Source organism: Nuphar pumila, chromosome 6 (assembly GCF_984573655.1).
Source record: "Nuphar pumila chromosome 6, dmNupPumi1.hap1.1, whole genome shotgun sequence".
NCBI classification, from domain to species: domain Eukaryota; kingdom Viridiplantae; phylum Streptophyta; class Magnoliopsida; order Nymphaeales; family Nymphaeaceae; genus Nuphar; species Nuphar pumila.
The window spans coordinates 37,009,603-37,036,953 of record NC_143254.1 but is presented as its reverse complement, the minus strand read 5'-3'; the positions used below and the strand labels follow the sequence as shown (position 1 = coordinate 37,036,953).

The window sequence follows — 27,351 nt, the reverse complement described above, 5'->3', positions numbered from 1 at the left end:
TGCTGGGATGGATTTTATCCTCCACCCCCGCCTTCATCCCCGTTTCATGTCCTCCATCCCCGGTTCAAATGGGGATGAGGCGGGGCGGGCAAGGATATTGCGGGGAAAAGTGGTGGGGGCGGGGATGAGGCAGGGACGGGGCGGGGCGGGGAAAAATGCGCGTCCATCCCCGCCTCCACCCCCGGACGGGGGATGGATTTTAACCTTCGTCCCCGCCTCCATCCCCGTTTCATACCCTTCATCCCCGGTCCAAACGGGGCGAGGCGGGGCGGGGCCCCACTTTCCCTCAGTCCACTGCCATCCCTACCCATAAGGGCTTGAATGTTAGTGACTCCACCCTACGGCTACCCATCAATCTTGGATGTTTTAAGTCATGTTTTTCAAATCAAACCTTACAAATGTGTTGAACATATTTTATTTTCTATAAATCAATGAATGGTTTGTGTTTTTTAATAAAATTTTGATTTTATGAGCATTAAAATTTATAAGAATTTTGAATCATTGATTTTTGAAACCTTATAGAAACATGCTCATGTGTCATACTCGAGTTACCTAAAAGTTGATTCTTCTTCTACTAATGAAATTTTAAAACTATTTTTTCAAAGTGTCTCAATTTTCAAAAATATTTTTTCAATGAGTCAGGGTTTCTTAGAATATTGCTTTAAACTAAATTAATTTTTGAAAATATTCTTTCATTGAGTCTGAATTTTTAAAAATATTTTCAATGATTTAGAATTTGCACAAAATTAATTTATAAAAATACTTCTTCAAAGAGACGGGATTTTTAAAAATAGTTTTTTCAATGAGTCTAGGTATTTTAGAATAGTTTTTTGCAATGAATGAATTTATGAAAATAATTTTTAGTGATTTCGGATCTTTAAAAATATTTTGAATGAGTCAGGAATTTTTAATATATTGTTTTGTGCTAAATGAATTTTTAAAAATATTTTTCAATGAGTCTAGATTTTTTAAAATATTGTTTTTCTCTAAAACAATCTTTAAAATTTTTAGTGATTCTGGATTTTTTTAATTATTTTTCAATGAGTTAGGATTTTTCAAAATATTTTTTAATGCGAGCATATGAGCCTAAAAGAGCAACAGAGATGAACGAGTTTGTGAGCATTAGATGAGATGAACAACTCATATATGGCTTGTTAAGATGACAAGCCTAAACGAGCCAAGCTGAGATGAACATGCATTGTTCGCACTTGTTTTAGTAAGGTATGTCGAGCCAGCTCATGTTGGATTAGTTAGCTAAATGAGACGAGTACAAACAAGTTTGGGATGAGCTGAACTACAAGTGGCTCAATTCATTTACCAGCCCTAATAATTTATGTTTATGTTTGATGAGATAAAAAAAATAATCTCATTGGTTGATTTTGTTACTATTGTGTTAGTGAAGAATGTTGTTTTTGTGGATAAGTGTGCCATATTTCAACTCTCCAAAACATTCTTTTAAGGGCAAAACATCAAGCAAATGAATTAGAAGACTTTTTTTTATATTTGAATTGTAGCCGATGCCTAAGTGATTTCCTATTTTGGGAATTCTTATTCTTTTTAGATACTTTTGGTGCCTGACCCTTGTTTTCTTGCTTCTCCTACTGAAGACAAGAGGATAAAACCTGGGCAAATAGCTTTATGGCTTAGATTTTAGGGAATTAACAAAAGTAACACTCCTTTGCTATGGCTCAGCACCACTAGAATTTAAAAAGATCAAGCCACTCACGATCCCATAAGTTCAAGTCGAGCTCATAGGATCTCACGAGCTGAACAACCTTCATGATCCTATGAGTTTAAGCTCGAGCTGAGCGAAAACTCAACTTGTTTAGTTGTTAGAACTGTTTAGAAGACGAGTATGAACAAATGATCATCATGACAAAGATAAGCGAACACAAGCCAAGTTTGAGTTATTCAAAGAGTTTAACGAGCCTAGCCCAAACACCTTGTGTTTGGGTCGTTTACCATATATATATATATATATATATATATATATATATATATATATATATATATATATAGAGAGAGAGAGAGAGAGAGAGAGAGAGACCCATAACATCGAATGGGTAAGACATTGGACGCACGTCGAACACGTGACATCGATTTACATAGAATTAGCGGCAGTCGTGACCTTTGCTAATGTGCTAGGTGGAAAGACACCCACCACTAATTGCCCATGATCAATAGTTGGCACTCATTTGATAAAAATAGATGAAATGTCCATCCACTGTTAAGGGTTTATATATATATATATATATATATATATATATATATATATATATATATATATGCTGTGTTAAATGAAACATGCTAAACAACTTTTTGGGTTTTTGTTTTATTTTTAAAATCTGGCTGTACATATGTGATTTATGTGCTTGTTTTTATAGGAATCAGTTGTTGAAGTGTTCAATTCGGACACATGGGTGGGTTTTTATGAGGTTCGAAAAAGCAATGGTCCAAAATTTTTGTATATTTTTAAGCTCCAAATATAAATTTTTTTATCGAAAACACATGATCCACAGGTGTGGATTTCTAGTACATCTACCATGCCCAACACATTTATGGGCTCAGAACTGCGAAAAAAATATTGAAAAAGCCAAAAATACTTATTTTAGCATATTTCATTTAACACACACACACATATATATATATATATGTATATATATATATATATATAGGGTTTATATTTGGTACAATCGATTAAACTTACAATCTTGTTTGAATATCATAATGAGAGTTGTTTTGACACAATTTAACATCATAGATGTGTTCAACATGATCTATTTAGTAGGAATCGATTCTTGGATCATGCTTTTTTGACAAAAAAATATGTTTTTATGAGTTAAAAAATTGATGCTTTTTATATCCATTGATTTTGGGATATCTAGAAAACCTCTATATAGGTCAGATTTAGACAATCAAAAAGCCGGTTCCACTAAACAAAACCTATACATCACAACTATGGTGTTAGATGTGAGAAAAAAAACTCAAACAAAGGGGTTCCACCCCCATTTGCTAGGTCACTTGCACCTATAAATAACTATAGCAAATCTTAACACCCTCTCTCTCCCCCCACCCACCACCACCACCACCACCACCACCACCACCACAGACACACACACACACCAATTGATATTTTCTGCAGTTGATTGTATTTACAATTGTCTTAGCACACAATGTTTTTATTTTTTTACTTTTTTTTATAAATGTGATCTACATGTTTTTAATAATTAGGTTTGACTTTGTTTAGCCGAATTCATGTGTGTATACAGGGAGGGGGGGGGGGGACTGTCCAACAAAAGAAAGGTCTACATCTATAACTAATGACTATAAGACAACTCTCTTTCTCCAATGCATGAGCATCTCATTGATTGAACCTCATATTTATTTTTTATAATTTATTTAGTAATAAATATGCTTCACACAAAGACTTTACCACAAATAAGCATGTTTTTCAAAACAAAAAAAATCAACTCACAATGCATTTAAAACTTTATAATACAAAGTATTATGGCTGCTGATTTTTAGCATTTTCAAGAACACATCTAAACATAGAAAATTCATAATCTAAAGCATGTCGCTCACTAAATTAATGATAAATATTCAATATGTAAAGTCTGATCGATGAAAAAATTGATCAAATGGCATTGATTATAGATTTTGAACCTTCCTTTTAGTTGGATGGTCTTCCTTCTCTCTATATATTGATGGCTATCTAATTTTTAATTTATTTTATATTTGAATAATCACTTATGGTGTAAACAATGAGCTGCTTCTGCTCCACTAGTGAAAAAGGTTGGCTGCTTTCAAAATGGTGTAGTCTTTAATATTAAAATATTATGAACTTAGATACAAAATTTTGTTTTCTGTTGGACCAAACAGAGGTAACAGCCGCCCAAGGAAGGGGGCCACTTGAAAATTGATAGTTTTTAAGGTAGCGTAGGTGGAAGTACGGGTGGGCTTTTGGCCCGGCCTGGCCCGAAGCAGGCCGACACGGGCTGGCTCGCGGCCCGTGTACATATATATTTTATATATAATATAATATATTATATATTATATAATATAATACAATATATAAATAATATACATTATATATAACACAATATTATATATTATATAATAAGCTCGGCCCGATTAGGCCTATGGGCCTAGTGGGCATACTCTGTGCCAAGGTTTTCCCATCGGCCAGTCTCAACCAGGCCTTTGACCCGGCATGCCATTGACCGGGCCAGCCGGTCCGCCCGGCCAAAGTCCACCCATATGTGGATTAACATCATCCTATATATATGTATATATATATATATGCCTTTATTTACTATTGTTACCATTACTTACAAACGTCCCTTATTTTCATTTTGTAATTTTTTTTTCATAAAACGAAACTTACAGATGTGATTTATGTGATTTGTTTAGTGGGAATCGGCTTTTGAATCATCCGATTAAACACATAAAAGGTTTTTATATAGTTTAAAAAATCAATGACATACATTATGCCATACTTTTTGGGAATCATAAAATCATATTTTTTAATCGAAAAACATGATTCAAAAGTTGGTTCCTATTATTTAAACATGTTGAATCCATCTATGAGGTCAGATTGGATCAAGACAACTTGCACATAAGAGACCAAGAGGCGGTTGCATGCAATGTTACCATTATTATTATTATATATAAGAAAATAAAAACCCTCTCACTAGAAAACCTTTCAAACCTACCCACTAAAAAATATTTTCTTAGATTTTTTTTTGTGTTTTTTCGAAATTCTGACATACAGACCTGATCTATGCACTTGTCTTTATAGGAATCAGTTCTTGTAGCATTTGATTCGGATGAAGGGATAGGTTTTTATATGGTTTCAAAAATCAATGTCCTATAATTTTCATAAAATTTTGAGGCTTTAAATACCCTTTTTCATAAAAAATGCATGATCTAAGTAAGGTCAGAATTTCTAAAAATTACGGAAAATCTGATAAAATGTTAGGTTTTATAAGTTCTCTAGTGGGTATGTTTTCAAATATGTAAGGTTTTATATATATACATGCCCACCAAATATGTGGTATGGAAAATGAAAGCTTGTTTGATCTTATGTCCCTAGGCTATTTTGGATGAAAATCACACTGACAACATGGTGATGAAACAAACTTTGGATGCGGGAGCGAGTCCATTGCGTAAAAAAAAAACATTATAATTTTCGTAACATCCCCTGTTACTTTTAGAACATGGACGCGGAGAACGGGGGAGGAGGTGTTATGAAAAAAACAGGTCAGGGAAGGGGTCCCCCCGAGTTGCGTGTCTGGTCGAGACGTATCTTTGTGACTTATCAGAGGGTATTAAAAAATAAAGGCTATGGTCCCCGACGACACTAGTCTTCGTAAGATATGGAAGACCATGAAGCATAAAACAAGCAATCCTAAATGCCGAATATGGTGTAATGCACGAAGCTCTCAGAGTATTAGGAGCCACATACTCGATAGTGCGTCCACATTCACATACGGGAGAAACTATGAATTTATTTTGTGCAAACCATGCAGTAACACTTCCTTACAAGGCCAGGGAAAGAGGGTATTTGTTGGAGTGGTCCAAAGATCTAGGGGCGTTGGTGACTTCAAGAGGTGGGGGGCTTCACAGGAAGGTGGTAGGGATGTCTATTAGCGGGAGTGCTGCTGTGGGGAGGCCAGAGATTGAGGGGATGATGGGTGGCCTTGAACACCCACCAGTGAAATGTAGCAAGGACGGGAGGTACGATAGGGAATTGGATGTTGCAGTCAGGGTGGTTCAGTTGGCTTGCTCTGTCTGTCAGAGGGTTCAGGACAGGCTGGTTCAGAACAAGGAACAGGTCAAGTCCAAGGAGGATGAGTCCCTTGTCACTGTTGCAGGTAACCCAAATCTTTTGCTCTTCTACAATCCTTGTATCTTTTGATTCTGTGATGATGGTGTTTCTTAATTTGTCTTATGGTTGGTGGTTTTATGTGGTGGGCGTGATCTTTAGACAAATGGGTTTCTTCCATTTTCCTTATTGATGCATGTTGAATGCTTAATTATCTGATTGACCTTTTCCATCTTCGTGGTCTCCACCCGGAATTTGAAATGTTTTCTTGTTATTTTTTTTCATTTTATTTAGGTTTTGATTTGGGTTTCTTTTAATTTGTCTTGGGGTTGGTGGTTTTATGTGGTGGGCATGATTTTATGCAAATGGGTTTCTTCCCTTTTTCCTTATTGACACATGTTGAATGCTTAACTATCTAGTTGCTGTTTTTCCATTTTGGTGGTTTCCACTCGAAGTTTGAATTGTTCTTGTGCTATGAATTGTTTTCTTGTTATTTTTTCCATTTTATTTAGGTTTTGGTTTGGGTTTCTTTTGTTTACCGGATAAGGCCTTTTTAATTTGTGATCGGAAAGTGTTTGTGTCGTAGACTAAAAGAAAAAGCCTTATACGGAATTTGCTTTTTGTGTATTTGATTGGGGAATATTATTGATCTAAATAATTTTTGCTGTCCATTGTGACTATTTGAAACATATGTAGGATGTAGAAAGTGATAAATTGCCTTGATAAAGGAACCTGCGCGTTGTTATGCATGAGTCATGTCTTAGATGCTTGGCACAAAAGAAAACATTTTTTCTTCAATTAATCCATGCTAGTTTTTTGAGTCCTTATGAGGAAGTTTTTGCCTGATATAAAGATAATCTATTCCATTTGTTTTTTCATTTGAGATTTGCCTGGGATGACAGACTAAAATACCATGCTTAGTTTATTGCAAACATAGAGTAGTGATACTGAATACTGATACCATTAATTTCATGCCTAATCTGCATTTCTCTGTCAAGAAATTATTTGTGGATGGTTTTCTTGTTATTGCGGATTATCTTGACACTTTAGAGTGCTTGTTCCTACTGATGTCCAGTGGCATGTAACCTACTACATTTTAGTTTCATGCATGTTAGAAGGCAAGGATTGTAAAAGAATCAGAGTTATTTTTTTTCTTTGGATGAATCTCATAAAGCTTGCACATTGTTCACTCTGGAGATATACATATATAGATAATCTTGTTCAAAGGAAATATCCAAATGTTTACATTTAAGGTATCAATGTCTTCTAGTTGGGATTCTCTAATTAGTAACTGGATTTTGTTTTCACTTTGTATTGATCCCATGAAGGGTTAGAGTGGACTGTAACTCAAAGGCACATAACTAGCAAAAGTCCTTTGCCTTCTCGATTATCTCATCAAGTTGAATAAATGCTGAACAACTTTGTTCATGTGTATGTCTATTGCTTTTACTTTTTTTTTTCAAAACCTCTTAGAAACATCCTACCTGTGTAGAAGCGTAAAACTGAATGCAAACATGTGACTCTTTATCTGCAATACATCTGATATGTGACTTGTTCTTCTGCTTTAATAACTTCAAAATTTTAAGCCTGTTTGATCTTATATAAGAGTTTCTATAGGAATTTAAATAAGGTAGGGCTACTTTTCATTTACTTAGAAAAGGTAGATGAGACAGTGCTGAGAGAAATCTCTGCAAAAAAGTGCTTCTTCATGTGTCTTCTCATATATGGTACCATAAAGTTGTGTATTTTCAATAAGTACCAGTGCCCTTAAACATGTGAAAGATTAGTTGATAAAAACTCTGTTATTCATACTGGATATATTTAGAATTTGAATTTTGCCATCTGCCATGGGATTTGGCATAATGAGTTTGATTGGATCTGGTTTGGCCATAATTGCAGTTGTTGAATGTTGGGCACACATTGATGCATGACAATTGGGGGATTGGCATACACTGGTCCCATTAACATACGCACAATTTGTGGATTTGGCATCGAAGTACATTGAGTGTGTGGTTTCATTCCTAGCACCAAAACCTCATCATACCTAATAATGCAACTTAGACTCCTGAATTATTGATTCAGATCACTTGTCCAAACTCTGAATGTTGTCTTCCAGTTTTGGGTGAAACATTAATTCTTTTCGCATTCACCTTCTTGTTGTGCCTCTTAGTTCTGTGCCTCTTCCACAATGTTTTAGTGACTCAGCAGTGCCCGACAGTGATTCGGCGAGTCAACTCGGTGATTTGGCCGAGTCGTGCTAACTTTTAAATGTATCAAATCAAATAGATATACAGGTAATTATATATATATATATACATGCTATACAATTACATAAGTATACTTACATGTACGTTATGCAAAATATATATTGTAACTCATACAATATATGAATAAATATATAAAATAAAGTACATATACGTTTGACTCAGCTGAGTGATAAGTTCACCCAACCGAGTCATGGCTGAGTCATATGAAAAGTCGGTTGACTCGGTCGGGTCATGTGGAAAACTTGGTTAGACAAGTTTTTTGACCAGGTAAATGAACAAGTCAAGCTGAGTCAACCGAATGGGAGTCTTAGTTATCAAAGGTGGTAGGCGGTGAGCCCCTAAAAAGACTAGTCAGGGACTAGGTGGACTAGTAGGTACCCTAATTAATTTTTTTAAAAAAATACACAAATTATGTAAATAAACTGCTAAAATTAATAACATACATGTATATGACATAAAATCATTCAACAATGAGCAATAAACAAAACACATGTCGTCGAACACTGTAAAGCAATTATATTAAATAACCTGCTCAAAAAAATTAAAAATAAATGAAAAATTGAATGAACAAACCATACAACTAACAATGTGAATAAATATTATACAAAAAATAAAATCATGCATACAAAAACATTAACACTAGATAAATAGGAAAAAGAAATAAACAATTGATTAAACAAACCATGCAACTGAATGACAATATTAAATTCACATCCAAGTCATACTAAAATGTCATAATTTATAACTGAACTACTAATATAGTTCATGATAACTAAAAACATCACATTTAACCAACGTCTCATATTGCTAATCTTTATCTCTAAACTATAAATTGTCAACCAGAAATATAACTCAGAAATAGTCAAACAGATTATATATGAATCACACACACAAATATATATATATATATATATATATATTATAATAACTGAAATACAGAATATATAATATATAACTGAAACACAAGATTATCAGTTATATATATAACTGAAAAAACAGGAAGAAGAAAACAAAGGAAAAAAGAAAAGGGAAGAAGGAAAAAAAGAACAAAAAAATGGGGGGAAAAAGTGGTGGAAGAAGAAAAAGAAAACCAAGAGAGGGATGGAGAGAGAAAACCGAGAGAGCGAGAGTACCTGATTTAGTCTTCTTCTCGCCGCAACAAACTGAGAGAGAGAGAGAGAGAGAGAGAGAGAGAGAGAGAGAGAGAGAGAGAGAGAGAGAGAGAGAGAGAGAGAGAGAGAGAGAGAGAGAGAGAGAGAGAGAGAGAGGCCCTTGGCACAATTGATCAGGTGGTCAACAAAGTAAAAAAAATGACAAAACTGTCCTTAAGCCTAGTCAGTAACAGCTTAGGCGGCGAGCTAAGCGGATCCTAGGCAGTAAAAAAGGGCTCCGCCGCCCAAACCCAAAAGCCCAGGTGGTGGGGCTGCACCTAGGTCAACTAGGCAGAGCCTAGATGCCGCCTTTGACAACTAAGGTCACAGTTCACTTGGTGAGTTTTTAAACATTGCTCTTCCATACTCCCCCTTTGGTCTAGCTATCAACAAGTGATACCAGTTCTCTAGGATTGTTCTTGCTCAAGGCATGGATTCTTCACTTATTCAGAAATGGCTGTTTTGCAAAACACAGTGATATTGGCTTGTTAAAAGGCTTTTCATTGGATGCCTAGTTAAGATTTATATGTCTACCAGAAAGCGCGACATGGTAAGTAGCAGGTGCTCGTATTGAATACGTGAATTTAATAAATCACCACAGATTTCTAGCAACGTTGTGGAAGTGGCTTCATAGTGTACTCATGAGATTTCGTTAGAAAGAAGGACATGAACTTATTATTCTCATCAGGTTTTGGGTCACTGAAACCAAGATGTGTGTCACGAGATACCTATTAAGTTATTAACTCTTCTTCTTTGGGGTAGGGTAAGAAATCAACATATATATGCATAATTAGTTTACTGTTGCTTTTATAGAACTTCAACTCACCGATAAACATAGCCACAGATGTAGAACAATTTCTATTTTTGTTATTATTTTTTTAACTTGAAGCTAGCGCAGGTTGTCAGAAACCCACAGCATGTTGTGACTAAAGTGTCTGGTAGCTGTGGATAGGGATGGACAACATGAAACACTGGTCATCTTCTATAGGACAGATTGTAGTCCAAAAGAAGTTAAATTTCAAACCTTTCATATGATGAACTTCAATAGCATTTCAATTCATTGTCAATGTTATGATGCATTCTGATAGTCTGAGAAGACTTTGATCAAGTGAAAATTCTTGTGATATTCAGTTTTAGGTGCAGTTTGCTTGTTATATGGGCTATGTAGTCAAAAGCGCCGATTAGTCTGCCTAGTGGCTAAGTAAAGCGCGTAGGCTTTGCAATTCCTAGGTGGGCACCTTAAAAGGTACCAATTTTGCTGAATAAACACCGACTAAGGCGCCTAGTCGGCAACTAATCTGCCTCCACCTAGGCATGAGGGCAGTTTAATTATTTATTATTCATATATATATTGTTATTTTTTTGTATATATATATATATATATATATGTGTGTGTGTGTGTGTGTGTGTGTGTGTGTGTGTGTGTGTGTGTGTGTGTGTGTGTGTGTGATTTGTTCTGTGAAATCATGAACATATGCTTAGTTATTATATTTATATATGTGCGTGTGCTACTTTGCTTTTGGGATTTTTTCTGTGAAACATTGAAACATGCATAATTAATTTTAATTGATTATGTTTTTTATATATTTGTATGTTACTTTGTTAAGTCTGAAAGCATGCTTAGCATTATGAATTATGTAATATGTTATTTATATATGTATGTGTTATTGTGCTTTTGCGAAAGGTTGAAAGCATATTTTGTTTATTATACTGAATATGTTATGAATAATTGCAAATATATATATATATATATATATATATTTGTGTGTGTATAATTATATATATGTATAGTATATTAATATATTTTGTGAAAGCATGTGTAATTTTTTACTTGTAAAGAAATCATCTTATTAGTAAAAGAATTAAACATATTTTTATGTACTTTTTAATATTTAATTGGGGTACCGACTAGTCCTCGACTGGTCTTTTTAAGGGTCTACGCCTAGTGCTTTTGAGTACATAGCATATGGGAGGAACAAGTTTCCAGTGAAACTGCTTTGTTCAATTTTATGTGTGATGTACAATTGTTGTGGTGACCTACCTCTGGTGATGGCTGTTCTGAATGTAGGAAATGACTGAAGGAATCATTCTTAAGTTATGCTTTTCCTTAGGCTGATGTAGCATAAACTTGATCATATATTATTGTGGATTAGAGAGAGAACTTTCTGTGGCAAAATTTAGTTTCTTTTTGTTGGGATGTGGTTAAGAACTGCTGATCATTGTTCAAGTCATGTTTTCTTCTGAATATTTATGGTAGCCTTTTGGGCTTAATGCATATGCATGTTTGTGTGTTTGTGCTTGTGTGCACAGGCATGCACTTTGTGTAAAAAATTATCAAAATTCCTTTAATTAGTTAGGTGTCAAATATGTTCCTAGGACATTAGAATTGTATGATAGATATAATCTAACTAGCGATTTCTCTTATGTGCAAACATGAAGTTACTTTTCTTTTCCTTGCTGGCATATCTTTATGAAATTCTAAAGCATCTTTGTTTTGTTATTTATATCTTGGGACCATATTTGGTACAAATGATTGTAGGTACAAATGCCTATTTTTTTTTCATTTTTTGGTTGTTTTTCATGAAACTAACCTTGTAAATGTGATCTACATGTTTTTCTTAGTGGGAATCGGCTCTTAGATCATCTGATTATGACACGTAGGCAGGTTTTTATAGGGCTTCAAAAATTAATGGTCTACAATGTGTGATACTTTCCCGGGTCATTAAATCTTGTTTTTCCATAAAAAAAACACCATTCAAAATCTGATCCTATTTTGGACATGCTGAATCCATCTATGAGGTCTGATTGGATCAAAAGAACCTGTGCCATGGAGATCTAGAGGCATTTGTACCTACAACCTTTTGTAATAAAACATTACCCTTGTCTCTTTATGTGACACGTACATATCTTTCGTTACTCTCCCTTTCTCTCTCTATATATATATGTGCGTCATAATAACAATTCTGAATACCTTATCTTGCATGCTCTCTGACTTAGACCGCTCCAATCATCATAAGGCAGATCTAGGCTTTGAGATATGTTCTTTATGGTCTGTTTGCTATTCTGGTAGGTTTGGTCAAACACAATTGGTAATAAAATATACTTTTAGAAGATGAAATATCAGCAGCCCTAGTTGGTCTGATAGGAAACTCCCTATAAAATAGATCTTAGCTATCTATATGACAGAATAATGTATATATGAAGTGGAGTAAATAAAGAAAACAAATTTTTAGTGCCTAGATAATGACATAAAAAGGAAAAAATTATAATATATATGAAGTGGAGTAAATAAAGAAAAAAAATTTGTGCCTAGGTAATGACATAAAAAAAGAAAGATTTTGGCAAAAGACTATAAAATCTAGTAACGTAATGAAAATTATGCTATTTCAGAAAAGATTCTATTATGATCATATGATCATATATTTATGATTGATTATACTTTCAGAATATCTTGATAAAGTATGTTTAGAGTTTTTCTAAGAAAAGATAAGAACACTATCATGATAATTTCAAATATATTGGGGATATTTGTCAGTGCACTCATGCACACAGGCATACACATGTAGACACACATACAACTAAATGATCAAATGCTCTTAATCTGTTAACTAAGTAATTAAGTAAATAACAAGTAATTGAAAAAAATGTTCTTTGACCATGATATTACTGCAGACTAGGTCTCACAGATTCTTGGTTTTGTCTCCCATCTCGTATCCCCTTGAGTACATGTTATGTTGAAAAACATCATAAAACTGGTCACATCAATCTGTTTACAGCTGTGTCCATGTGACTGAGCTGCCAATTTGTCCACGTCTGACACTTTTTTTTTTTTTTTGAAAAAGATGCTGGGGGTTTACCTCGAATTTCTTTTAAGTTAAATATAAAAGATTACAATCGATCTCCCATGACAGGTAGCCAATCCGGTGGCTTGTCCTTCCAAAGAATATTATCACTAGAACAAAGCATGAATAGAATCTGGCCCATGGCCAACAAAGGTGCTTTACATAACACCTTATCAATATGAAAATGATTGATAAGCATATCAACAGTGGGAAGACGCCCATGTCCCTCCAATGCAGCAGAAATAACAAGACACCATCTATGATTATTAGAGATCAAGACAATATGTGAAGGCTCAACTTCAGATAAAGCACTACATCCATGAACTTCAATTGGCACATATGACTTATTCCTTTTGAGACCACCAATCAAAAGAATCTTGTCCTGAGAATAAACAGCATATACAAGAATATCATATGCTCTAAAAGATGCAGAAGCAAACCACACTACAGGGAAGCAATCATCCGCCATCCAAAAATTGCTAGAAATATATCACATTTGATAAGAAGTTGAACTTGATTTCTAAACTCATCCGCCCACTCACATGAAGCAAAAAAATCGATGCATGCCCTCCACATAAGCTTAGGAATGACCTGATAAAAATTGTATATATATATATTTATATATACTATTACGTAAATATTTTTATATAAATATATATATTTTTCCTTTATTTTTCTCTTTTTCAATAGATATATAACTAGGTTAGGATAGTTTAATTTTTAATTTTTTGTTTAAATTGAACTAGTCAACATTTGTTGACTAGTCAACCAAAAGCGACGGGGAGGTCCAACAACTCTATTTAGAGCCGTTGGGCCTTTCCCAACATCTCTTTGGAGCTCCTCTTGCTTGTGTATATATAGGGGTGAAACCCACCTCCATTGGTAATGCTTCTTGCATAAAGGCTATCAATAAAATATTATTTATTTTAGCCTCTTGTTATTGCCCCTTGTGTGGGTTTTGTGAGTGAGCCCATTTATGGCTTTTTGTGTGTTCGCTTTAGCATTGCAGTGGATCTTGTTGGAAGTTTTCATTTCTTTACATGATATCATAGCAAGGTTCGCTCTTGATTCTTGAGGATTGTATATTGCCTCGTTTTCCATGCTCGTGAGAGAAAAAAAGAATTTCTTGCCGATTCAAGTACTCGTGTATTCGTGGTGGTGTGCTCGTACTACTATTTTCTCCTTTCTTATCTATTATATTTTTTTCTTTTCTTCTCTTTCTCTCTACTTTGTAAGGATGGATGACAATGATAAAGTCACCATTGTACCCATGAAACTCAATGCTACTAATTTTGTAATTTGGTCTTCAATAACGAAGCATTATATATGAGGAAAATGATTATGGGGATTAATTGATGGTTCCGATCCGGAGCCTAAACTAGTCCTCACAAAGGTAGAGAACAAAAAAGAGGTGCCTCTTGCGGATGGTGAGAAGACTAAAGCACTTGCCATTTATGAAAAAAAGTGGAAAGAGTGTAGAATGGGGTATGCCAAAATCATGTATTTGTTAATCAATAGCGTGGATATTAAAAAATGCTCTAGTCACAAAATTTAAGCATGCCAATAAAGCTTGTGAATGCCTTAAGAATATGTATTCTCTTAAAGATATTGCTCATGTGTGCAATCTTCAAAATAAAGTTCGGACAATGACTCAAAAAGACAAAAGTATTAGGGAATACTATAATGAATTGTCCGAACTTTGAGAAGAATTATCTATTCTTGAGCCTAAGCGACATTGCGTAAAAGATATAGAGCTTCGACAAAAGCAATTTGATGCGGAACATTTCTATCAATTTATAAATTACTTGAGGCCACAGTTTGAAAGCACCAAATCGACTCTTCTTTATAGAGGAAAAATACCCTCTATTATTGACACTATTGAAGAATTGAGTATGGAAGAGAATAGGCTAAAAGGGCACTTTTTGAAAAATGAAGACGACCCATTTTGGCAAAACTACATGTGCTCCTACAAGCTACCTCATTGGAAATGAGGAAATGAGCATGATAACAAGCCTTATTGGAAACAAGACAATGATTATGACTGGAAAAAAATTATTTGTTATAACTGTCATGAACTCAGACACACTAAACCTCAATCCCCAAAGTTTAGAACAAGAGAGAAAAAGCGGGTGGCTTCAGTTGGCTCTTCAGAGAAAACTAATGATGCACCCGTATCAATGTCACAACTTATAAAAATTCTCCAACCACTTCTCAAAGGGGTATCTTTTTCAAATGAAGCTTCAACTGGAATAACAGTTTCATCCTTCTCCGATCTTGGTAAATCTCCTTGGCTTCTTGATTTTGATGCTTCCTTTCATATTATCCCTAATAATAAAATTTTATTTGAATGTCATACCAACTCAAGCATGTCAAATGTTTTTTAGGTCGATAGTATATCTCTTGAAATAGAAGGAATAGAGAATTTTGAAAAGATTTTACAAAACCCCAAAAAATTTACCATTCCAAAAGTTAGATATATTTCTAAATTAAATTTAAATATCTTATCAATTTCATAAATATCTGACCATGGATATAATGTCTCCTGTTGGGTATAGGATCGCCAGTTAGGAAAGCTGATTGGGGAAGACCATAGAAATGGAGGTCTCTATTATATGGATTTTTTAGAAATACCCAAGGATACCTTTTGTTATAATGTTAAGAAATCAGAGTTGAATTTATGGCATAAACGACTTGGTCATCCTAATGTATCCAAAATTCAACACTTTTCAAATTTGAAAAAAATTTGTAACTCTAAAAATTTTACATGTAAAGACTGTGTTCTTGGTAAAATGAAGAGATTATTATTTCATGAAAGAACTTTCTTTTCTTCTAAACCGCTTGAGCTGATACATTTAGATGGTTGAGGGCCAGCACCAGTTATATCAAAGGGTGAATGTGCATACTATATAATTTTTGTTCATGATTTTTCTAAGTATACTTGGATCTACTTTCTCAAACATAAATACCAGGTCTTCTCACATTTTTAAATATTTCACGACTTGGTCAAAAATAAGTTTGAAAATGATATTTCTATTTTTCGCGCAGATTTAAGGGAAATTTTTTTATCAAAGAAATTTAAAGGTTATCTAAAATTGCAAGGTATCACACGCCAAAGATCTTGCTCTTATACACCACAACAAAATAGTTTGGCTAAACGAAAATACATACATATTATGGAAACAACCAGAACTCTACTATCAACAAATCAAGTGCCAAAAGAAATTTGTGCTGAAGCAACCCTAATGATGCAATTTTTTCAATAAATCATTTTAAAAATATATTTTCAATAAAAATGTTTGTGCAAATCGTGCATCAAATAATAAAAACCGGTTCGCACTAGTGGTGAAGTTCGGGTCGAACTCAGGGAACGAGAAAAGCACTTTTGTACTCCACACAATACTACTTTGTTGCCTTCAAAAGAAAATTAATTAATTAATTAAAATAAATAAAAGAAAGTGTTGCCCTCTATGGAGGGCTTACAAAAGAATAACAAACGATTTTATTACAGACCCAAATTAATAAAAAAAATAATAAAAATCCTAATCTAAAATAAAGAGGAAAAACATCCTTCTATGCTTGAGCTTCTTGTCCCTTCTTTGTTTTTCTTTTTTCTTGTTGTTGGTGTTTTGAGGGCTCCCTGAGGGGCCTTTTGAGGGGACCTTTTTGGGACCTCAGAGGGCTTTTTGGGGTTCACTGTGTGAAAACTGCTGCAAGGATTGAGAAATGAGAAGAGAAAAAGAAGAAAGATAACTCGGGTACCTGTTAAGAATCGGCCGCCACGCTAATCTCTCTATTCTGCTGTTAAGTTTAATAGGGTTACAACTTCTTTTGCATGGACAAAACTGCCCTGCATTAGTAATACAAAATACATAAATATACATGTGATATGGATCCTTCAATGGATCCATATCTGATCCATATTCTAATACCCTCCCTCAAGTTGTGCATGGGATTGAACCATGTGCAACTTGTTCTTCAGATACCAAAAACGATTACTTGTGAGGCCTTTTGTGAACATATCGGCGACTTGGTCTTCTGAAGTCACATAAACTGGTTCAATCTCTTTGTCTGCTATCTTTTGTCTGATGAAATGCTGGTCAATCTCAATATGCTTAGTCCGACTGTGATGAACAGGATTGAACGCAATTTGTATAGCACTTCTATTATCACACATAAGAGTCGAACTTGAGATATTCTCTCCCATCTCTGTAAGTAGATGTCTAATCCAGGTCACTTCTGCTGTGGTAGCTGCCATAGATCTATACTCTGCCTCTGTACTAGATCGTGCCACAACCTTCTGTTTCCTGCTACTCCATGAGGCTAGATTTCTTCCGATAAAAACACAGTATCCTGAAACAGACCTTCTCTCATCTGGGTCCCCTGCCCTGCATCTGTGTAAGCCACTATGTCATGTTTCGGTGTCCCCCATGAAGATTGTACATATGTGAGTCCATCACCTACTGTGCCTTTTAGGTAACGAAGAATACATTTAACAACATCCATGTGACCAGTCTTTGGCTCATGCATGAATTGGGATACCTGGTTTACAGAATATACAATGTCTGGTCTAGTAAAAGTAAGATACTGTAACATGCCCACTAAACTGCGATACTTGCTTGCATCATGGTATAACTCACCATCACAAATACTGAGCTTTTGACTGACAACACTAGGTGTAGGTAGAGGTTTGCAATCTATCATTCCTGCTTTGGTAAGAAGATCAAGAGTATATTTGTGTTGGGTTAATGACATTTTTCCATCCTGTCTGTCCACCTCTACACCAAGGAAATATCTCAGTTCTCCAAGATCTTTCATCCTGAATCGCATACTCAGCAAATCTTTAATTCGTCTAATATGGTCTGGAGCATTACCAGTGATCACGATATCATCAACATATATAAGTAAAAAAACTATATTGGATCCATCTCTGTATATAAATAGCGAATGATCTAGTTGGGAGCGGAGGAAACCGTGGTTCTGAATCTCTAAGGAGAAGCTTTCAAACCACGACCTGGAGGTTTGCTTTAAGCCATACAAAGCTCTGCTCAATTTGCATACATATTCTTTTGGGTCTCCCTCTGCATAGCCTTGAGGTTGCTCCATGTAGACCTCTTCCTTTAAATCCCCGTGAAGGAATGCATTTTTAACATCAAGCTGACTAAGAGTCCACCCATGTTCAATGGCCAGGCCAAGAATAATACGAATGGTTCCCATTTTCACTACTGGGCTAAATGTCTCATCATAATCTTGACCGTATTCTTGAGTGAAACCTTTGGCAACAAGACGTGCCTTGTATCGTTCAATGCTACCATCAGGTTTATATTTAATCTTATATACCCATTTTGAACCAACAACATTTTTATCTGGGGGACGACCAACTATCTCCCATGTTTGACACTCATGAAGTGCCTCAATTTCCTCATTCATTGCTTCAATCCATTTGTTGGATTGAATAGCTTGACGAAATCCAAGTGGTTCCTCGTGTTTTTCAATCTTGGATAGAAAAAGCTGAAAATCCATAGAGAAGTTATCATAACTCACCCATTTTTCAATGGGGTGCCTTATCCTGCCTGATCTTCTTGGTCCCTCTTTGTTACTGGACAATGCCACCTGTCCTTCTATAGGTACATCAGTTTGTTCTCTGGGCCTCCTGGTATAGACATTTCCTTTATATCTTTGACATTCTGTTCCTGATGCCTCATCTGAAACTATCTCATCGTTTATGCTTCCAGGAGCCAAAGTAGTATGTTCTGCAGCATGTGAGATGAGTTCAGCACTTAGCCATGGATCATACCAATTGACAGATGCGTCAATATGTTCATAATCATGATCTGCTTTATTTTTCAGAAAACTATTTTCATCAAAAATAACATTTCTAGAGATTCTGATCTTCTTGTTGGCAGGGTCATAGCACCTGTATCCCTTGTGTTCATCTGCATAACCTACAAATTGGCATATAGAAGCTTTGTCCTGAAATTTAGTTCTCACGGATTTATCAATATGTACATAACACATGCAGCCAAAAACTCGTAACTCATCATAATCTGGATGTACTCCAAAGAGAACATAATAAGGGGACTGATTCTCAAGAATAGGCATAGGGAGACGATTTATCACATGAGTGGCAGTATGAAAAGCTTCTGTCCAAAGACTAATGGGCACGTTAGAGCCATGCATCATGCTCATTGCACTCTCCACAATATGTCTATGTTTACGCTCAGCAACTTCATTTTGCTGTGGAGTGTATGGGCAAGAAACTCTACGATGTATCCTATTATCTTGAAGAAAATCTAAAAATTCTTTGGAGGAATACTCACCACCCCCATCACATTGGAGAATTTGAATATTTTGAGAGAATTGGGTATTAACGTAGGCATGAAAATGACGAAAGATAAGGGAAACCTCTGATTTGTGTTTCATAAAGAATATCCAGGTAAAGCGAGAAAAGTTGTCAATAAAAGATACGTAATATTTACTTCCAGAAGAAGAAGGATTGGGGGTTGGGCCCCAAACATCAGAACATATTATCTCAAAAGGCATGGAGGCTCTTTTATTTATTTGATGAAAGGGAAGTACATGACTTTTGCAAACCTGACAACTGGAACATATCTTATTCTTCAACGAAGGTGGAACAGACTCTGGAAGAAATCCATTGGACACTAATTTTTCAATAAAGACTTGACTACAATGACCAAGACGAGAATGCCAAATTTCTGGCTTATTACATTGAGATATACTTAAAACACTTCTAGAGACGTGATCGGAGTTGGAAGGCTTCAGAACATTGGAGGCTGGATCTTCATTGAAGATATACATGTTTCCACGTCGCTCTCTTTTAGTGAACGTCTTCTTCGTTTGAAGATCCTTGACAAAGACAGAAGTAGGAGTAAATTCAACGGATGAATTGGTAGAATCAACAAGCTTGGAAACATAGACTATATTTTTCTTTATATTTGGTGCATGCACAACATCAGATAAAGGAATGGACAAAGATTCAGACAAAGGAATGAAGACGTTGCCTACGTTTGAGATAGAGTGGTGAGTTCCATCTCCAGTTACAATATTAGATTTTCCAAAATAAGGGATCAAGGTAGAGAACTTACCTGCATTGCCAGTGACATGAGCAGCTGCCCTAGAGTCGACATACCATATTCCATCATCATTCTGCTTCAGGTTCAAGTTAGCCATAGCTGACAAGAGAAGATCCTTAGCATCATCACTGACACGAAAGGTACCCGCAGATCCTGATGTAGCAACATTTCTATTGTTTTGTATTCTATTGCGATTTTGAGGATTCTGAGGATTGAACCAACAATTGGCTTTGATGTGGCCACGTTTGTTGCACTGGTAACATGTGGGAACATTCCTTGTCAGACTGAGAGTGACATTTGGTGTAGGTAGCAACCCACGTCCACCTTGGATTTGTACTCCCCTACCTCTGTTGCCACGCCCTCCTCGTGTACGATCAGCAGTCATCCCGGTGGCAAGAACATCATGCATAGACGATTGCCCTGTTGAAGCATCAGAAATGCTTTTCAAGGACATCTCATACTGGAACAGTTTAGCACGCAAATCTTCAAAACTAGGTAACATAGGCAAGCACAGTAAGGAAGTCACAAGGACATGATACTCTGATCCCAAGGCATTCAGGGTCTGCTGCACTTTTTCTTTATCGGACACTGGATATCCAACAATGGCTAGTTGATCTGTGATGCTTTTGACTTGATTTAAGAACTCAATAATAGTCATTGTCCCTTTTTTTAAAAGTTGGAATTCGCGCTTGAGAAACAACACCTTAGCCTCTGATATTTGAGCATAAGTCTGAGCTAGATTCTCCCACAATTCTTTAGCTGTACAATCATCAGGAATAGAAACAAGTACTTCTTGTGTCAGTGTAGAAGTAATGTACGCGACGAGAGCTTGATCGCGCTTCATCCAAGTAACAAAAGTAGGATCACGAACAATGTTTGGTAAGTTTCCATCTTCTTTTGCTTCTTGTGGAATAAATTTTGGAGGCATTGGAGTAGAGCCATCCAAGTGGCCTAAAAGATCTTGGCTTCGGATGAAGGGAGTGATTTGACGTTTCCAGGTCAAATAATTATTGGTATTCAATTTTTCAGAAACTAGCTGTCCAAGAAAATTGGAGGAAAGCCCCGAGCTGACTGAATTGTCCATTTGCAAACTTATGATAGAGAACAGTTTTGTGGTAGGGCCCGGCACGCAAAGGAGATTATGTCACTGATGGCTAGAAGACAAGGGTGCAGCTTTATTCAGATGAGACAAACTTGATGGCTAGAAAACCAAGAAAACCAAGTGCAGCTTTATTCAGTCAGCAACCTTGCGTGAGACAAACTGGAAGACACGAAGTTGGAGAACACAACTTTGATGAGAAGGGGAACACAGCTTTTCTCTGTCCCGATGAAGGCTCTTTTTATTCCCAGAGGGGTCGATGCTCTGATACCATGTGAAAACTGCTGCAAGGATTGAGAAATGAGAAGAGAAAAAGAAGAAAGATAACTCGGGTACCTGTTAAGAATCGGCCGCCACGCTAATCTCTCTATTCTGCTGTTAAGTTTAATAGGGTTACAACTTCTTTTGCATGGACAAAACTGCCCTGCATTAGTAATACAAAATACATAAATATACATGTGATATGGATCCTTCAATGGATCCATATCTGATCCATATTCTAATACACTGAACGTCTGAACATTCTCCTGTAAAAATAAATAGATGAAATACAAAAATACGAGAGAAAACTATAAGAAAATCACAAGTTAGTTTTAAGAAAAATCACAAAAACACTAAACAACTATGAAATACACTACACTAAAAGACAAAATAATATAACTAATTCTATAACCTATGTCACATGGGTGCGGGTGCGAGTGCGGGGGTGCAGTACTTTAAAAAACCTTGGGTGCGGGGGTGCAACAGGGCAAAAATGTAAAAATAAATAAATAAATATATATATATTATATTATATATATATAATTTTGAAGTTTTAACAGTTAACATTGTCATAATATCATTCATCATGCTTGCAATATATCAACCTAAATATCAATCAAATAAGTAAAGCAATTACATAAATCAACCTAAATATCAATCAAATAAGTAAAGCAGAAAAGAACTAAATTACATACCAAAAGTATATCCTACAATGTATATGACAATGAAGTAATGGATCTTAATAATTTTCTTCTTTATCATCAAATGCATCATTAGAAGGAATACTCAGCTAAATCCGTGTTTGTCATGTTGAAATCATGCTCTCCCTCGAAGTCACTCTTCTGGGTTTACATCACAAAATTTGGATGTTTCTTGTCTGCGTTACAAGCCCAATTTGAAAATGTTAAATACAATACAAGTATATTTAAATAAAAAACTAAGAAATAATCAAATAACTAAGAGAGCAAATTAGTACTTGTATTCATCATTGGTTCACGAAAGTAGTCGAAGATTTGAATGAACATATACTAAATCCTCTGCATGCTTGTTGGTGAGTTTGTTTATCTTCATGTTGTGAATTTGAGAATATGTGCTCCAATTTCTTTCACTAGCAGACTGCGATAACAATCTTAATGCAAGACGTTGGAGAAGAGGTGTTTCTGATCCAAATGTTGATCACCATGTGATAGGATCTATATTATCCTCCTCTCTCGCGAATAATGCCGGTTCATATAATCTCGAAGATGAAATTTTTTTAAACTCTTGTGTGACTTGATTTAGAAGATATGCTTTTGGAAAAAGTCTTATCATACACATTTCTATGTCTTGATAGCTCTGGGTCTAAATTTGGAGGGACACGACCAATACCACATGCCCGCCACTTATTTGCATAATATTTTGGATTAAGAGAATGTGTCATGCAATGCAAATGAGTGTTGCCCTTATCCCATCTTCTGACTAAAATTGAATGAATATGGTTAAAAAATTCTGAATCATCCAATGTAGGATTTTTTTCTTCATTCTTGAAAACTACATCTTGTATTTTTCAATCATATTATCCCATATTTCATAAACTCTGTGAAGCATGGGCTCATTTTTATCAGCTTCTCTTAACATTTCCCAAAAAGGTTGCGTAAATTAAAGGAAGTATACCCACTTTATCCCAAAACTCATCATCAATAATGAATTTCCTAATTTCTTGAGCCTTGATATCATCATCAACATGATAGAATGTTCAATTTTCATCAGTCACCATGCTAACCAAAGCATTCTTCACTTTTTTAATCATCTTCACCATCACAATGATGAACGCAAAATGTGTTTTAGTCAAGGTTTTAAAACCCGTGACTCGGAACTCGACTCGTTCTTTATTGACTCGTGACTCGGCGGGTCAACTCGGTGACTCAGACCGGGTTTTGTTAACTTTTGATTTTAAAAGAAAAACAATATATAATTTGTCTGAAACCATGTTTTTGAGTAAACATAGTCTCCAAATGTCTGTAAGAATATAAAAACAACTGCAAAGAGCTATAGAGGTTTGCTTGAATAATTGAATTTGATATCTATACAAGCACTTTGACTAATTCATGACTTGAATTAGAGGATTTGGTCACCATGAGTTCAGTCTGCTACTACCTAAGGTTCCTAAAATGGCCAATCATATATGCTAGCTTGTTTTAAAAGTTTTAATTCCCTCTCTAACAAATCCATAAATGTAAAACAGGGATATATGTGCATATTGAAAGTTTACAGAATGCCCAATATCAACATAAATAAGCAATTTTCTCATGTATAAAACTATGCAGAAAATATATTAATGGCACAACTATAAAAAGACTACTAATATTTGAATATGTACAATGCTTGTTCACATAACAAATGGATGATTTAACCTAAATGTGACTTCCCATAGGCACAGTTGACCCACCATATATAGTGAGAATCATTTCTTTAAAATATTTTGCTAGAATAAGTTGATAACACAGGGTGAACAGTAGTTCGAACAACATGGTGATTTTATTCTATGGATTTAAATGCTTTTTTATCTTTAAATGATTTTTATTTTTTTTATACAAAATCTGGGGGTAACCCTTGTTAAAATATATGTACTTATATATTTCGAAACTGTAATTTGAAACTCAAAAAACAAATTTCAAACATCCCAAAACTCGCCCGAGTCAGGCCGAGTCAAGCCGAGTCAGGCCGAGTCAAGCCCGAGTCAAGCCCGAGTTTTGGCAAACCGAGTTTGCCTTGCCGGGTTGACTTGCTGGAGGGGCGAGCCGAGCCGAGCCGAGTCAACGAGTTGACTCGACGAGTTTTAAAACACTGGTTTTAGTGACCTTCAACAATTTCAGGTCAGAATGCCTATTAAATATAGCATTAGCACGATGGTGGTTAACAACAAAATTCCTAATGCTTTTGACATTTCTTTATAAATCTTCAATCCATAAACATAAAACATATGCTTGTAAATTTTCTTTTTCTTTGGGGTTGCAGATGCTCTTTAGGGCCAGATTTAAGTTGTGTGCTACACAGAGAGTCCAAAAAATATGATGGTACTCACTCTCCAAACTCAACGCTGCACTTTTATAAACTGGAGTGTTGTCTGTAATAATTTGTACTACTTTCTGATCACCCACTTCTTTTATGACTTCTATAAACAATCCCTTCAAATACTATGCATTTTTATATTCCCCAGGTGCATCAACTGCTTTCAAGAATATTGAGCCACTAATCGAACAAACAATAAAATTGATCAGTGGACGCCTTTGAATATTTGTTCATCCATAAAAAATAATAGAAACTCCATTTTGCTCCCATGAATATTTTTTAATCTTCAGCAACCTCTCCACATTTGCCCTCTCTTCTGCCAGAAATGTGGTTCGTAGTTTTTCTGAGCTTGGAGGCACATAGCCACTCAAATCACAATTTACCAAAGATGTTACTAAATCCTTCAAATAAGGATTTCTAGCCGCATTAAATGGGAGTGAACTAGAATAAAAATATCTCCCTACTTTTCTATCCATATCCTCCCTTCCATATGTATTGAATGCTGCTTGTATCGTACCTCTACCTCCTACATTGACTTTTTTTTTTCAGCATATTCTTGGTGGCTTCCAAATGACACACTAATTGCATAAGAATCACTCATTGTCTTTCTCTTCTCAATTTCTTCTTGTATTTTCTTGTATTGTCTTCGCATTGCCTCATCAACTTTTCTGCATCCTGAAATGCTATGTCCTGGTATTTTCAACAAATGAGCCTTCACTCTCGTGTAAGACCCAACAAAATTTCTTTCACGGAACTTGCATCGAAATCTCTTGTTTTTACTACCTCCTTCTCTAGTTTTTGCAAGCTTATCTACATGTACCCATACTGGCCCTACATCATCACTCCCTGAAAACACAAAAAAATATATTAAAATCAATTATGTAGACAATCAAGATTTATAATATCGAGTTCAACTCCCGGCTCACAAAGGAGGGTTGAGGAGTAGGCTCGGTCTGTCAGGCCGAGCCCAGCTCCCGGCCCGTCCAGGGAAAACGAGGAGGAGGAGGGGAAGGGTTGGGGCCTCGCCCCACCCTTGACTGTCGGAAAAACAGGGACCAGGTAGGACTCACCCCCCCTCTCCTGCGAAAACAGGGAAGCAGGGAGGGGCTCGACCCCTCCCCTGAAATTAGAGGGAGCAGGGAAGGGGGCTCGGCCCCTCCCATGCCGAAAATAGGTGGGCCGTGCAAGAAAAGTAAGTTGGTATCTAAGGCGCGCAAGCAACGTGGTTCTAAAATCCTAAATACATAAAGCAAACAAGCAATCCTAAGTTTTGCAGGAAAGGAAACTAACAACCCTAAATATCATGAAATAGGCAACAATTTGGGTACTCAATTCTTAATTCGCCGTTACTCAACAACGGCGCAAAAAATTTGATGCAACTTTTTCAATAAAGCATTTTAAAAATATATTTTCAATAAAAACGTTTGTGCAAACAATGCATCAAATAATAAAAACCAGTTTGCGTGCAGTCCTGGTCAAACTCAGGGAACGGGAAAAGCACTTTTGTACCCCACACACTACTACCTTGTTGCCTTGAAAAAAAATAATTAATTAATTAAAATAAATAAAAGAAAGTGCCCTCCTCTACGGAGGGCTTACAAAAGAATAACAAACGATTTCATTACATACCCAAATTAATAAAAATAATAATAAAAATCCTAATCTAAAATAAAGAGGAAAAACATCCTTCTATGCTTGAGCTTCTTGTCCCTTCTTTGTTTTTCTTTTTTCTTGTTGTTGGTGTTTGGAGGGCTCTCTGAGGGGCCTTTTGAGGAGACCTTTTCGGGACCTTAGAGGGCTTTTCGGGGGCTTGTTTTGGGACTCACTGCACGTCTGAAAATTCTTCTATAAAAATAAATAGACGAAATACAAAAATACGAGAGAAAACTACAAGAAAATCACAGGTTAGTTTTAAGAAAACTCACAAAAACACTAAACAACTATTAAATACACTACACTAAAAGACAAAATAATATAACTAATTCTATAACTAACATGAAATAACTATGAATCAAACTAGCTAGAGGACAAATTAACATAGCTAATTAACTACTTAAAAGAAACAAACTATGAAATTAACTAAAAACAAATAACAAGAAAGAAACTAAGCTAATTAATTTGGGATGAAGGCGTTGTTGTTGTTGTAAACTAAGCTAATTAATTAGTTATCAAAAGAAAACGTGAACCATAATGAAATAAACTAATTTAATGTGAAATACTATCCTTACCGAATTTAAAAAGAAAATTTAATTGACTAATTAATCAAACAATAAATCAACCTATCTACGAAAATCCATAGTTTAAGTGCAAGAATATAAAATCAGTTAACGTGATTAAACTAAATTAAATTAACTAATTAATTTTTAACTATTCTAATGACATAAATTGAACTTAAACTAATTGAATTGCTAAAAAAAATACAAATTTAACATGAAATTAAAACTAACTAATTGCAAGAAATAAACTACCCAAATTGGCTAAACTAATTCCATTCAGGGAAAATGATAATCAATTAATACTACACCAACAACAACAACTACGCCTTCATCTCAAAACAATTGGGGTCGGTGATATGAACCAAACAAGAAAATCATTCTGGGTCTTCCACATGAATCCTTCTCCTGCAATCATTTCTATCTAATGCCATGTCCTCGGTGTGGTTGAAAGCATTTATATCCTTTCCTATCATCTCCATCCAAGTCTTCCTAGGCCTACCCCAACCTCTTTTAACTAATATATTTTCCCATTTCTCCATCCTTCTAACT

At 35.4% G+C, this 27,351-nt stretch overlaps 1 protein-coding gene across 2 annotated transcripts in view; it reads left to right on the top strand.

Annotated features, from left to right (window-relative positions):
* The first annotated feature begins 5,485 nt into the window (after positions 1-5,485).
* LOC149834652 (3',5'-bisphosphate nucleotidase AHL-like) overlaps positions 5,486-27,351 on the top strand; it is a 58,172-nt gene continuing 36,306 nt past the window's right edge. Inside the window, exon 1 of one of the 2 annotated variants that reach the window (XM_090010234.1) lies at positions 5,486-5,873. In XM_090010234.1, coding sequence (XP_089866360.1) covers positions 5,501-5,873 — 373 coding nt within the window. In that variant the 5' untranslated portion in view covers positions 5,486-5,500. The remainder of the gene's footprint in view (positions 5,874-27,351) is intronic. The other variant, XM_090010233.1, reaches the window with a different exon arrangement.